This window comes from Microcaecilia unicolor, chromosome 6, assembly GCF_901765095.1.
Source record: "Microcaecilia unicolor chromosome 6, aMicUni1.1, whole genome shotgun sequence".
Taxonomy (NCBI): domain Eukaryota; kingdom Metazoa; phylum Chordata; class Amphibia; order Gymnophiona; family Siphonopidae; genus Microcaecilia; species Microcaecilia unicolor.
In genome coordinates this window covers 27,946,414-27,962,135 of record NC_044036.1, presented here as the reverse complement: position 1 = coordinate 27,962,135, position 15,722 = coordinate 27,946,414, and the positions used below count along the sequence as shown (strand labels likewise).

At 45.0% G+C, this 15,722-nt stretch overlaps 1 protein-coding gene across 3 annotated transcripts in view; it reads left to right on the top strand.

Moving 5' to 3' along the window:
- Positions 1–15,722, top strand: part of SLC1A7 (solute carrier family 1 member 7) — a 145,284-nt gene that overhangs the window by 67,032 nt on the left and 62,530 nt on the right. For all 3 annotated transcript variants that reach the window (XM_030205985.1, XM_030205988.1, XM_030205987.1), the window contains exon 6: positions 13,781–13,880. In XM_030205985.1, the coding sequence (XP_030061845.1) occupies positions 13,781–13,880 (100 nt within the window). The remainder of the gene's footprint in view (positions 1–13,780; positions 13,881–15,722) is intronic.

The window sequence follows — 15,722 nt, the reverse complement described above, 5'->3', positions numbered from 1 at the left end:
AAAATGTGAGTCTAGATATGTATATAATAAATATAAAAGCGTACACGGGCACGGAGTTCATCTTTCACAACTTCCTCATAAATGTCTCTTTAGAAGCAAACAGTCATTTAGTTTGCATGGTTTATGTGTGTGCGTGGATACCAGAGACCTTGGCAGCATTCAGCAGTGAGTTAGTGAAGTTTCACTTCTATGGAAAATTATCCCCTTCAACTGGCACTTGCAGCAAACTGGGAACTGCTTAAGCTTTGCGATAATTCATCTCCTGTAGTTTTGAAAATATTTTAAACTTTTTTTTCCTGTTTTCTTTTTATATCATTCTGTCACATGAAAAGAAATTTGTTTTCTGTTCTGCCTCCCTTTCATGGAAATTAGCTTGCTTTGTAGTGCTTGAATTAAACCCATATAAGTGTTAAATGTTTAGGTCCTTTTACCACCTCTCCAAATCTTTATATGTCAGTTACCCACGATTAGTAGAGATAAAAGACCAAGGCTGTCGTCTATGAGAAAGGTAATTTATTTACTTACCAAGTATATTGATACAATTAATATTTTCTCATGGGAGGATGGAACTACTGCATAAATATGCTGGCTGTATCTATCGCTCCAACATACAGAACTGAAACAGCTATTTTTATACATTTTGTATTTAACAATGATTTACAACGCTTCAACAAGTTATCTTACCCAGGTTCATCTAGTCTTCTTTCAAAGCCATTTGGTTTTCCTCACCTGCTAAACCACATTCCCATGTTTGTTTATGCTTCCTCCTTTCCCAGGCCTGTTTGCCCGTAAGGATATCATATCAGATCATAAGTTCCTGGGCCTCATGATTTATGGCCTTTGCCCTTTGACTCTACTCCAGGGTGCATAACTGTGTTTATTATCTACATGCTGAAGTAAATTTTTTTTAATTACTTAAAATAAAACTTTGCCTTGCCGGGGTAATTTTATTACCTTTTTTTTTTCATGGGTAACCCCTGTTTTACCTGCAGAAAAGGTTTGCCTTCCTTCTGCCCCTGATTAAAGTAACAGACTACTCATTCTTTCTATTCCCCCCCAGAATTCTTTGCCTCACCAATGCAGGTCTACTTACTCTCCCTCTCCCTTCTCTTATTCACCTTGACTAAAATTGTGCCTCTGCCCTCAGCTTCGCTGGTCCCAAATTCTGGAACTCCCTTCCCCTACAGCTGCGCTTGAAAGCCTCATACCCCAAATTCAGAACCTCTCTGAAGACCCATCTCTTTTCTCAAACATTTTTAAAGGTATCCTAGATTAGAACTTGCCTTCCCTGTTACTCCTTCCTCACAATCAGGGTTTTTTTTTCTCCTTCTTCGTCTATTCTCATTCTCCTTGCTTATCATTGTAAACCATATCGAAAAGCCAGCAATGGACCTTGCGGTATATCAAGAGCCTGTAAATAAATTAAATAAATAAATACAGATAAAGTAGGTGCAGGGAATGTTTGAGCTCACTTTTACATGAGCCAAGTTGTAAACATGTTTGGGCGAAACAGGTGGAGTTGCGAGATACACCTATTTTATAAATTATGCGCATATGTGTGTATTTTATGGACATAAATTTACATCAGCTGCTGAGCAGGTGCAAGTGCATTTTCCCACAGTTGTTGCAGATTTCATTATTTGGATTTAGCTCAGACACTTTATGTTCGGGTACAGTGGGTATTTTCCCGTCCCCAGAGGGCTTAGAATCTCACCTGTCGATATTGAAAATGATTTAAGCTGGTTAAGTTGCTAACGTGGGGCTGTTAGTGCACCTTAATATCAGCACTGACCACTAAACTGAACGCCAGCTAATTTGTGGGTGGTCCTGAGAGCGGAGTCAACACTTATGTGGTTAAGCGCTGATATCAGCACTTAATTGCCTAAGTTAAGCAGCCAAATCAGACTGCATAAAACACAGTTTTATCGTTTTGCGATGTCACATAAGCGGTTAAGTTCTAAACATTGCACTTAACCATCTCTCTGACCTCATGTGCAACTTTCTTTAAATCAGTCAGCTTACTTTCTAAGTCTTCTTACTCTCTTACCTATCTATATGTTACATCTTTGCTTTACCCTTCACTATCAATTAAAATGTTCTATTACGTATTATGTTGACATTGTAAGTAGTATACCATGTCATACTTTGTATTTTTATTTGAATATTTTTACTGCTGCAATTGCCTGTTACTCATGTTTGATCTATTCTTACTGTACACCGCCTTGAGTGAATTCCTTCAAAAAGGCGGTAAATAAATCCTAATAAATAAATAAACTGCATAAGAGATAGCCAGCCGCACAAATCCGAATATTCAGTTCTGGTGCCCAGACATGACCTAGCATTGAACACCGGGGCATAAAGGCAGCGGCGTCTAAAATAAAAAGCTCACCACTGGCTGCTGAATATTTACCTCTCAGTTTCTACCTGAGGCAATGGAGGTTTAAATGACTTGCTCAAGATCAGAAGGAGCAGCAGTGGGATTTGAACCCTGGCTCTCTACCTGCTGCTCTAACCACAAGGCTACTCCTCCACTGTCTTTATAAAATAGCCCAAAATAGACACCTACTTCCTTCCTCTGCAATTTATCATATCATCACCCTCATGAAGTACCTTTGTATGTGATCCTCAGCTCTAGGACCATTAAAAAAAACATTCCTTTCAGAGCTGTAACTTTCTTCTGTACCTGTACCTTCTGAGGGGAGATATGATAGAGGTCTATAAAATAATGAGTGGAGTGGAACGGGTAGACATGAAGCGTCTGTTTACTCTTTCCAAAAATACTAGGACTAGGGGGCATGTCATGAAGCTACAAAGTAGTAACTTTAAAACTAATCAGAGAACATCTTTCTTCACTCAACGTGTAATTAAACCCTTATTTATTTATTTGTTAATTGTTTATTTTTTATGAGGTGTTGGATCTTTGTTGTTTAAATAGTGTTTATATTTTCTTATTGGATATCTTTTAGTTATCTCTCATGCATTTATTTGTTAATTGTTATCCTATATAATAATTTGCACCTCCAACGTTCTACGTCTGGATGCTGAGGTTCATAACACAATTCCCATTGGTCCACCCTCGCGTCTGAACGTGATGACATCAGAGGGCAGATCAATGAGAGGGAAGGGAAACCAGCATCAGCCAGCCACAGAACATTGGAGGTGAGGATACAATCACGGGAGAATCGCCCCCCTCCCTCCCCCCTGTCCGAGTTCCAGGCCCCCCTCTCCTCCGAGTTCCAGGCCCGCCCTCTCCCTCCCTCCCTCTCCTCCGAGTTCCATGCCCCCCTCTTCTCCGAGTTCCAGACCCCCACGCCTCCCTCCCTCTCTCTCTCTCCCCTCCGAGTGGCGGCCCGACCTGCGTTGCCCACCTCTTCTCCCAGTCTTCCGCCTGCCCCTTGCCTTCCTGCGTGCCGCCCAGAATTTAAAAGTTCTTACCTCGGCGGCAGCAGTGAAAGGTGAGCTGGCACGGCGCTTCAGCCTGCCTTCCCTTCTCTCTCAGCTCTGCCTCTGGTCCCGCCCTTCCGGAAACAGGAAATGAGGGCGGGACCAGAGACAGAGCTGAGACAGAAGGGAAGGCAGGCTGAACCGCCATGCCTGGGAGCAATTTCTGAAGTCCACTGCAGTGCCCCCTAGGGTGCCTGGTTGGTGTCCTGACATGTCATGGGGACCAGTGCACTACGAATTCTGGCTCCTCCCATGACCAAAGGGCTTGGATTTGGTTGTTTCTGAGATGGGCGTCCTCGGTTTCCATTATCGCCGAAAATCGGGGACGATCATCTCTAAGGATGACCATCTCTAAGGTCGACCTAAATTTTGCGATTTGGGCGTCCCCGACCGTATTATCGAAACGAAAGATGGACGCCCATCTTGTTTCGATAATACGGTTTTTCCCCACCCCTTCACGGGGACGTCCTGCGAGGATGTCCTCAGGAAAACTTGGGTGCCCCATTCGATTATGCCCCTCTTGGTTAAGTAAGCCAAGCAGTTTATTAGTGCCAAGCGTAATTATCAAAGCTTGTCCCTGCATGGGTACTTTCCCTCCCTCTCTCTACCTCTTCCCGGCTTCTTTTTGGATGTGGGTAAAGTCCTGTTCCCCTGTCCCAAAAGGGGTTAATGGTAATTATCTTGGGAGACCCTGTAACATGGAGACATGGAAAAAGAGGAAGAAGGGAGGAAGAGATCCTGAAGAGAAAGGACACAGTAGCAGTGAGAGACATTTCTATTGCTTGACACAATCTGCATCTGTATCTCATCCACTGCTAACACTGCTGGGTCCCAGGCAGAACAACATACTCTGCTTGGTTTAGAATGTATTTATTTGTAGTAACTTCACTTAGTTATTTTTTTACCAGCTGGAAATAATTCCTGAACCAGAGGGAATAGAAGAAACAGAACAGAACAGTGCATCCCTCTCAGACTGCCTGACCAGTTGAGCATAGGAACCAACTCAGTGGGTGCTGACATAGGAGCCAGCTTTTCAAAATAATTGGGGGTGCTGAACCTAATTGAAATGACCCTTTCGTGGACATAGTTAAAGAGTTTGCTCAATATTGGGGGTGCTCAACCACCCACAGAGCTGGCTCCTATGGATGCTGAGGACCCCTAATATTGAGTAAGCTCCTTCATTATGCCCAGGGAGGGCCAATGTGTATTGTGTTTAGCACCTCAATCATTTTGAAATGTTGGTGCCTACGATCTGAGGTCCCTATGTGGTTGAGGACTAGAAGGGCAGCCTTATCTGAGATTAAATTCCTCAACTTCTCAGCTAGAAGAGATCACCAGTATAGTGGCAGCAGCCTTCCCCCACCCCTTGTCCCCAGCTGTAGCTGACGGGAGTCTCAAACCAGAGTTTCTTCCACTAGAGTGCACAGGATTAGAAGTAACTCCGACAGCGGTTCTTAAACTTCTTTGGGTCTTAGACCAGGAACGTAGTCAGACCTTGGATTTTGGGAGGTCCGAATCCCAGAATGGGAGGGCACAAAATTTTGCCTCATCCCCTGCCCCCCTCCCATGACCTCACATACCTGAGCTGATGGTTGTCCTCAAGCCCCACAGCAGAAGCCCTCTTTCATCTGAAGCCTGGCAGTTAGCGGTGCTTTTCCTGGGCTAGTGTCTCTCTGGCCACTCCCCCCACACATGCTTGGCTTTTGTGAAACTGAGCATGTGCGAGGGAGGCCTGCCCCCTGCACATGTGTGAAAACCGAACATGCGCAGGGGGGAGTGTCTGGCATGTCAGCTTCCTAGGTAAAGCACTGCTAGCTGTCAGGCCCTCCCTAGCTTTGCACGGAGTATGGCTTCCACTGGTGGGGCTTGGGGAGCCCCACCAGCCAATGCAGCAGACGGCATCTCAATTATGGGGGAGGTCAAACCCAAACCAGGGGGGCCCAGGCCCCCAAGGCCCCACCATGGCTATGCCACTGTCTCAGACACTTTTGAAAATCTGATGAAAGAGATCGCCTATCCTAAAATCACACAGGCACACATACACATGCAAGGCCTGTTAGCGGGTATGAGCTCACACAGACCCCCATAGCCCAGCCCTCTCCTCCTGCATGGCCTTCCTGTTACTGATGAGCTTGCTAAACTAAAAATAGTCAAAGCAATGGGGCCTGATGGGATACATCCGAGGGTACTCAAGCAACTTGTAGAAGTTCTGGCAGCTCTGTTGTCTGACCTTTTCAATGCTTCTGTAGAGTCTGGAGTGGTCTCAGAGGACTGGAGAAGGGCAGATGTGGTCTCTCTGCACAAGAGCGGAAGTAAAGAGGAGGTTGGGAATTGCAGGCCTGTTAGTCTGACCTCAGTGGTGAGTAAACTAATGGAACCACTTCTAAAGCAAGAGGATTGTGAGGTTTCTAGAATCGAATGGACCGCAGGACCCAAGGCAGTATGGTTTCACTAGAGACAGTTCTTGTCAGACAAAATCTGATTGATTTCTTTGACTGGGTGACCAAACAGTTGGATATGGGAGGGGTGCTAGATGTGGTATACTTGGATTTTAGCAAAGCCTTTGACACGGTTCCACATAGATGAATGATAAATAAACTCAGTGCCCTTGGTATGGACCCTAAAGTGACTGACTGGGTTAAAAACTGGGTAAGTGGAAGGAGACAGTGTAGTGGCAAATGGAGTTTGCTCTGAGGAAAGGGATGTTATCAGTGGTGTACCGCAGGGGTCAGTCCTAGGGCCGGCTCTTTTTAACATCTTTTTGAGTGATATTGCGGAAGGACTGTCTGGTAAGGTTTGTCAATCTTTGCGGACGATACCAAACTCTGTAATAGGGTGGACACCTCAGAGGGCATGGATAAAATGAGGAGGGATCTAGTGAAGCTTGAAGAATGGTCCAGAAATTGGCAACTAAGATTTAATGCTAAAAAAATGCAGGGTCATGCAAAAATCCAAGGGATTGGTATAGTACAGGGGGCGAACTACTTCTGTGTAGGAAAGAAGAGCGAGACTTGAGGGTGATCGCATCTGACGATCTTAAGGTGGCAAAACAAGTAGAAAAGGTGACATCCAAAACCAGAAAGGTGCTCAGGTGCATAGGGAAGAGGAATGGTTAGCAGGAAAAAAAGAGGTGATAATGCCCTTGTATAAGTCTCCGATGAGGCTCCATTTAGAACACTGTATGGAATTCTGGAGACCACACCTATGAAAAGATATAAACATAGTGGAGTTGATCCAGAGGACGACTACAAAATTGGTCAGTGGTCTCTGTCATAAAGCTTATGGGGACAGACTTAAAGACCTCAATATATATATACTCTGGAAGAAAGGCGGGAGAGAGGGGATTTGATAGAGACATTTAAATATCTCCATTGCATTAATGTATGGGAGGTGAGCCTTTTTCAAATGAAGGACAACTCTGGAATGAGAGGGCATAGGATGAAGTTAAGAGTAATCTAAGGAAATACCTTTTCATGGAGAGGGTGGCGGATATGTGGAATTGCCTCCCGGTGGAGGTGGTGGAGATGAGGACTGTGTCTGAATTTAAGAAAGCCTGGGACAAGCATGTGGGATCTCTTAAGGAGAGGAGGAGATAGTGGATGCTGAGAATGGGCAGACTGGATGGGCCATTTGGCCCTTATCTGCCATCATGTTTCTATGTTTCTAACTAATGCAGGCAGTGGGGATGCTGCACAGAGGGGTGAGCTGGAGATTGCTTAAAGGCAGAGGCATAGCCAGACTTCGGTGGGAGGGGGGTCCAGAGCCTGAGGTGAGGGGGCACATTTTAGCCCCCCCCCCACCAACTTTGACTCCCCCACCCGCCATTGCCGACCCCCCTCCTGCCGCCGCCTACCTTTGCTAGCGGGGGACCCCAACCCCCGCCAGCCGAGTTGAGGTCCTCTTCTTCCCAATCCCGCGAAAGGCTTCGTTCTAGTCTGACGTCTTGCACGTTGTATGTACAGGATGTCAGACTAGAACGAAGCCTTGCGCAGGATTGGGAAGAAGAGGAACTCGGCTCGGCTGGCGGGGGTTGGGGTCCCCTGCCAGCAAAAGTAGGTGGCAGCGGGAGGGGGGGTCATTGGCAGGGGGGTCCAGGGGCAAATCTACGGGGGCCCAGGCCCCCGTGGCCCCATACTGGCTACACCCCTGCTTAAAGGTCTCAGGCTGCTTTTCTCTTCCCTTACTTATTCTGCTGCACTGCAACTGCTTTACCGGTCACATGCTAGATGCCATTGTTTTATATTTACTATTTTCATACTTACCTAATATCAAGCACCCACAAGTGTTAAACAAGTTGAAAAGTGCATAATACAACAAAAATTTTTTTTTCGTGTGCTACTGGGCAAAAACCATTTGTCCTATACTAAATTCAGCGTGCGTATTCCAAATCCGAAGTCAGAATTGTTGTAACACGTCAGGGAATTTTGTTTTGCATAAGTTTGCCCAAACGAATTAAGCACTTGGAAAGCATTGAATAATTTTTTACAGAACGAGTTTTACTGCAACAATTACCTGATCTATATCAAAGTTTTCGTAGTAAACAGTATATGAAAATGTAATGGAACAACAAAATTTCAAAAAAGTCTCATATTCCAGTTTAAAAGTCTTACTTCAGCAAGGCCCAGTACTGTTAAAAGTGCTTCAGGCATCTGCTTTTGCGTTTGTGACCGGTCATATTTTCCCGTTGCAAAAACCAGCAGTAGTCCCCCATCATGTTGGGATTTCAGCGGCTTTGATATCTGTTCTCCATTGTAGAAATGTCTTTATGGAACCTCTCTCCATGTTTCCAATATATAATGCATTAATGTTATACGTGAATAGGCTTTGCATGTATAATTTAAAATCTAGACGTGTCAGGCAAATTCGGAGTTCATATTTGGAATCGGCGGGTTCAATCACATGTTTTTCTCTCAGTAGCAAAATCATTGTTGCGTTGTGAATTAGTGTGACATAATGGTGCATTTCTACTTTGTGTTGAAACAGCTGTGGTAAAGTGTGTCTCAGTAAGGTAATAAGGAATGTGAGTTGGTAGGGTTAGTGGGTGTGGGGTCTGAGTAGTTGATGCCCCTGTATAAGTCGTTGGTGAGGCCCCATCTAGAGTATTGTGTTCAGTTTTGGAGGCCGTATCTTGCTAAGGATGTAAAAAGAATCGAAGCGGTGCAAAGAAAAGCTACGAGAATGGTATGGGATTTGCGTAACAAGACGTATGAGGAGAGACTTGCTGACCTGAACATGTATACCCTGGAGGAAAGGAGAAACAGGGGTGATATGATACAGACGTTCAAATATTTGAAAGGTATTAATCCGCAAACGAACCTTTTCCGGAGATACGAAGGCGGTAGAACGAGAGGACATGAAATGAGATTGAAGTGGGGCAGACTCAAGAAAAATGTCAGGAAGTATTTATTCACGGAGAGAGTGGTGGATGCTTGGAATGCCCTCCCGCAGGAGGTGGTGGAGAGGAAAACGGTAACGGAATTCAAACATGCGTGGGATAAACATAAAGGAATCCTGTTCAGAAGGAAAGGATCCTCAGGAGCTTAACCGAGATTGGATAGCAGAGCCGGTAGTGGGAGGCGGGACTGGTGGTTGGGAGGCGGGGATAGTGCTGGGCAGACTTATACGGTCTGTGCCAGAGCCGGTGGTTGGGAGGCGGGGCTGATGGTTGGGAGGCGGGGATAGTGCTGGGCAGACTTATACGGTCTGTGCCCTGAAGAGCACAGGTACAAATCAAAGTAGGGTATACACAAAAGTAGCACACATGAGTTGTCTTGTTGGGCAGACTGGATGGACCGTGCAGGTCTTTTTCTGCCATCATCTACTATGTTACTATGTTACTTTGTAGTTACTGAGAGAGCTGGCTGAAATGTTTGTTTTTATTGAACTATGTACAACTTATATTGGAAACCAGTAAGACATTTACTTATCAGAAGTATTCTGATAAGCAGCTTATTAAGCATTCTGAATGAAATGTATTCAATAGGAAACCTACTAAGCAACCTTTAAGTAGTGTCTTGGAACCAGTTTGTCTCTCTACCAATGCGGCAGTTTTAAGCACATCCCCCTGTATCTTCATCATTTTTTTTTATTAGAATTGCAGTATTATCCTTGTCCCCTTGCTCTTTTATTGAGTCTTTTTCCTTGTCCATCCCCACTATGTCCCCTAGATCCCCTCCTGCTGGAAGCACTCTGGACCAGTGGTGTACTTAGGTTGGCTCCCATCTGGGGTGGGTTGTCGCTATGTCGTCCCCCCCCCCCCCCCGGTGCATCACCCCCTCCCCCCTGAAGCGCATCATCTTCACCACCCCTTTGTGCATCACCCCCCTTACCCCTGAAGCGCATCACCCACCTAACCCCCCCCCTCCCAAAGCACATTATCCTCACCACCTGGAGGTGCATGGAACTGTCACGTGGCTGTCGGCTCTGCCAGTCCCCTGCCCCGGAACAGGAAGTAACGTCAGAGGGGGCTCCGTGCACCTCCTTCTGCCTGCACCTGGGGCAGACTGTCCCCATCACCCTGCTCTTGGTACAATACTGCTCTGGATCAGCCAAACTAAACTAAACTTCACAGATGTCTTTTTGAGTTTTTTTTTGGGGGGGGGGGGGGGAGAAATCCCACCCTCTAACACCTTTCTTTCCCAGGTGGAGGCACCAGCCACAAATCATTCCAGGGCCCAACAGAGCCTGCTTGAGGGAGACTTCAACCAGGTTGGCCCCGGATCGGGGGACACTCACAAGTGGGCATTAGAATGAGGATGGGTGTAAGGGACTGTGTGTGTTGGGGGTATATACAGTGGGGGAAATAAGTATTTGATCCCTTGCTGATTTTGTAAGTTTGCCCACTGACAAAGACATGAGCAGCCCATAATTGAAGGGTAGGTTATTGGTAACAGTGAGAGATAGCACATCACAAATTAAATCCGGAAAATCACATTGTGGAAAGTATATGAATTTATTTGCATTCTGCAGAGGGAAATAAGTATTTAATCCCTCTGGCAAACAAGACCTAATACTTGGTGGCAAAACCCTTGTTGGCAAGCACAGCGGTCAGACGTCTTCTGTAGTTGATGATGAGGTTTGCACACATGTCAGGAGGAATTTTGGTCCACTCCTCTTTGCAGATCATCTCTAAATCATTAAGAGTTCTGGGCTGCCGCTTGGCAACTCGCAGCTTCAGCTCCCTCCATAAGTTTTCAATGGGATTAAGGTCTGGTGACTGGCTAGGCCACTCCATGACCCTAATGTGCTTCTTCCTGAGCCACTCCTTTGTTGCCTTGGCTGTATGTTTTGGGTCATTGTCGTGCTGGAAGACCCAGCCACGACCCATTTTTAAGGCCCTGGCGGAGGGAAGGAGGTTGTCACTCAGAATTGTACGGTACATGGCCCCATCCATTCTCCCATTGATGCGGTGAAGTAGTCCTGTGCCCTTAGCAGAGAAACACCCCCAAAACATAACATTTCCACCTCCATGCTTGACAGTGGGGACGGTGTTCTTTGGGTCATAGGCAGCATTTCTCTTCCTCCAAACACGGCGAGTTGAGTTCATGCCAAAGAGCTCAATTTTTGTCTCATCTGACCACAGCACCTTCTCCCAATCACTCTCGGCATCATCCAGGTGTTCACTGGCAAACTTCAGACGGGCCGTCACATGTGCCTTCCGGAGCAGGGGGACCTTGCGGGCACTGCAGGATTGCAATCCGTTATGTCGTAATGTGTTACCAATGGTTTTCGTGGTGACAGTGGTCCCAGCTGCCTTGAGATCATTGACAAGTTCCCCCCTTGTAGTTGTAGGCTGATTTCTAACCTTCCTCATGATCAAGGATACCCCACGAGGTGAGATTTTGCGTGGAGCCCCAGATCTTTGTCGATTGACAGTCATTTTGTACTTCTTCCATTTCTTACTATGGCACCAACAGTTGTCTCCTTCTCGCCCAGCGTCTTACTGATGGTTTTGTAGCCCATTCCAGCCTTGTGCAGGTGTATGATCTTGTCCCTGACATCCTTAGACAGCTCCTTGCTCTTGGCCATTTTGTAGAGGTTAGAGTCTGACTGATTCACTGAGTCTGTGGACAGGTGTCTTTCATACAGGTGACCATTGCCGACAGCTGTCTGTCATGCAAGTAACGAGTTGATTTGGAGCATCTACCTGGTCTGTAGGGGCCAGATCTCTTACTGGTTGGTGGGGGATCAAATACTTATTTCCCTCTGCAGAATGCAAATAAATTCATATACTTTCCACAATGTGATTTTCCGGATTTAATTTGTGATGTGCTATCTCTCACTGTTACCAATAACCTACCCTTCAATTATGGGCTGCTCATGTCTTTGTCAGTGGGCAAACTTACAAAATCAGCAAGGGATCAAATACTTATTTCCCCCACTGTACATGTTGGTAGTGTATATGTGTGGTGTGTGTGGCTGTGAGCATGTTGGCTTGCACTTTTCCCTTTCCCTCTGCACTCACTCCCTGTCCCACTCACCGTTTTGCACTGTTTTCTTTTCCTACCCCTCACCATGCTCCCTGCTGCTTACCCTTGCACTATCTCTCTTGCCCTGCCCCTGTCACCTGACATTGCACTCTGTCTACTTACCCTGCCACCCTGTTTCCCTCCCTCCCTCCCATCTTCCTTTCCTATCCCTCTTCTTGCACTCTCTCCCTACCTTCCCCTGCCCCCAAGCACTCTCTCCCCTGCTCTCTCCCTTCACTTCCCCCTTCCTGCTCTCTAACTCCTCTCCTTGCCCATCTTCACCACTTCCCTTATGCATTCTCTCTCCTCCTCTTTTCCTCTGTAACTTACCTATTCCCTTATGCTCTACCTCCTTCTTGCCCTCTTCTCCTCTCTAGCCCCTTCTCTTATGTTCCACCCCCTCACTCTGCCCTTTTCCTTTCCTCCTCTCTACACACCCCTTCCCTTCTGTCTTATCCCTTCCCTCCTTTCTATGAAGCCCAGCCAATTTTCACCAAAGGGAACTGGAACCGCACTACATTCTGCCTGCTTCAACTGGCAAATTTTTTATTGGGCCATCTGCTCTTTCTTTCTCCCTGGGGCGGCAGGGCCAGACCTCCCCGCCACCTGGGGCTCTTTCCTCCTCCCCAAGGGCTGGGACTGGCCTTCCTGCCCCTGCAGTTCCATCTTCATTTCCTTACTTCCAAACTGTGTCCCTCTCTCCAGAACATCTCTTTTCTAGATAGTAACATATTTATTTATTTATTGCATTTGTATCCCACATTTTCCCACCTATTTGCAGGCTCAAAGTGGCTTACAGTATTTCATGGATAGTGGAAATGAGAAAAGAATATATATTTGGTGTTACAGAAGGATTTGGGGTTGTATGGTAAAGAAGTACATGATAATAATAAAGCAGAAGGCATTATTAGACATTTCTGGATATATGTGGGGAATTTCACATGGGTTGATCTTTGTGGTATATTTTGTCAAAGAGATGGGTCTTCAGTAGTTTGCGGAAGTTGGTCAGCTCGTAGATCGCTCTTAGGTTGCGTGGCAATGCGTTCCAGAATTGCATGCTCATATAGGAAAAGGTTGATGCGTGCATTAGTTTGTATTTTAGACCTTTGCAGTTGGGGAAATGAAGATTAAGGAATGTACGAGGTCTATCAGGTCTGACATGTGGGCTGGGGCGTCACCATGGATGATTTTGTGAGTTAGGGTACATATTTTGAATGTAATGCGTTCTTTGAGTGGGAGCCAGTGCAGCTTCTCTCATAGTGGTTTTGCACTTTCATATTTTGATTTTTTGAATATGAGTCTGGCTGCCGTGTTCTGGGCTGTTTGGAGTTTTTTGAGTATTTGTTTTTTGCAGCCAGTGTAAAGTGAGTTGCAGTAGTCTATATGACTGAGTACCAATTACTGTACTAGATTCCGGAAGACTTTCCTTGGGAAGAATGGTCTTACTCGTTTTAATTTCCACATTGAGTGGAACATCTTTTTGGCTGTGTTTTTCGCGTGGTTCTCAAGTGTTAGGTGTCGATCAATGGTAACTCCAAGAAGTTTTAGGGTATCCGAAATTGGTAAATTTAGTTTTGGTGTGTTGATAGTGGTAAATTTGTTCATGTTGTGTTGAGAGGTGAGTATTAGGCATAGTAAATGATGGCAGATAAAGACGTGAACGGTCCATCCAGTCTGCCCAACAAGATAAATGGTCCATCCTAAGAGTATGTGTGTGTGAACTTTCAGTCAGCTAAAAATTCACTTGACTGCATAGTGCTGATTTAGGCAGGTTAGTCCTTATTTTAGGTGTGTAAAAATCCCATGTCTTTGAAACTTACTCCTGAATTATTACAGAGTATAAGGCCTATTTTGCTGTTCCTATGCAGGCATCATGCTGGGGAGGATGGGGGAGAGCGGAGTTCCTGTTGTCAGCTTTTGTCAGTGCTTGAATGAATCCGTCATGAAGATTGTTGCTGTTGCTATCTGGTAAGCATCTATTGTGCTTGCACTTAAAATCAATTTACCTCATTATGGGATGCATTCTGCTTGAGTTGTTTCTCTCATAAAACATAATTTTGTGATCTGCGTTGAACTGTGAAGGCTTTTGCTGAATACAAGATTAACGTGTAATGTAATGTGTAAAATTCAAAAGAGAGGCTTGCTTGTTTAAGCATAATTTGAGACACGAGACCAGGGCCAAGTAGGCCAACCGTTGGTCAAGGATTTTCATGTCAGTGTGAAGTACAACCTGATGTAAGCATTATGCAAAATACACCCCTTTCAAAACTAGGGGTGTGCATGGAAAACATTTTCAACTCGTTTCTGGATCATTTTCAGATTTTCTGCCAATTTTCAGATATTCTTTAGGTTTCTTTCAGAAATTAATGAATATACACATTTTATTTATTTATTTATTTATTGCATTTGTATCCCACATTATCCCACCTCTTTGCAGGCTCAATGTGGCTTACAATTCATCATGGATATTGGAAGTAGAAAAGAATATACATTTGGTTTATGGAGGGTTAGGGTTACATGGTGGTGAAGTACATGGTTATATTACAGCAAAAGACGTTATAAGACAATCCTATATATATTAACGATTGTACAGTTACATGTGCTGATCTTTGTGATAAGTCTTGTCGAAGAGATAAGTTTTCAGTAGTTTGCGGAAATTGGTCAGTTCATGGACCGTTTTCAAGTTGCGTGGTAGTGCGTTCCATAGCTGAGCGCTTATATAGGAGAAGGTAGATGCATGCAACAATTTGTATTTCAGTCCTTTACAATTGGGAGGATGAAGATTGAGGAATGTGCGAGAAGATTTTATTGCGTTCCTGGGTGGTAATTCTATTAGGTCTGACATGTAGGCTGGGGCGTCTCCATGGATGATCTTGTGGACTAGGGTACAAAGTTTGAACGTGATGCGTTCTTTAAGTGGGAGCCAGTGCTCAGAAATCAATTTTACTTGTTTTAATTCATAGTGTGAATTCTTTACATACATAAACACTTTTTGAACTGAAACTACAAACTGAATGCACATCTCTATTGGAAACCAAGGGGGTCAATATTCAGCATGGAGAGGCTTCTACCCACTTAAACAACGCTGAGCTGGCCACCTGCCAGCAGTACTTAACTGGGCAGCGTCACTGATTATCATCTCTAATCGCCCAAGCACAATCCAAGCAGTGCTAAGACGGTCTTGAGGGCAGAGCCAGGCCTTATATACAGTGTCCGGAAAAAAAAACGGGACCCCCAACATTTTTCCAAGTAACCCAAAAATATCCTACTGCAGCAGAAACCTCTGCCTGAAATTCGAAGCTTTTCTGAGAACTTTATTTTTTCAACAGGATGGAGCTCCAGTTTGTCAAGCTCACAAAACAGTTGAGCATAAATTTCAGAATGCCCATGAAATACCCGTTTCCCTGCCCATAACCAAGCCCCTTTTTTACCTGCAAGCGTTAGAAATTAGGCACAGTGCATTACAGAATACACTTAGCGAGTTGTGTGCGTAATTCTAATTATTGCCAATTAGTGCTCATTATTGCTTAAGTGCTGTTATCAACACTAATTAGCTTGTTAAGCTAATTAGGTTACACGCATTGTTATAGAATATGCTTGGACATCAGCGTGGATTTCTAGGTGCACTATATGGAATCCGTGGGTAAATGTTTAAACAATTGCAAAGTATTTTGAAACTATATAAGGGGTCCTGTTTTTTCTGCACACTGTGCACAAGCACTGGTAATATTTGGTGCCGGTACCCACATACCTAATTGGGCAAGTTGGACTGCAGAAATGACAGTCCTAACTTCACCTGGTTATGTATGT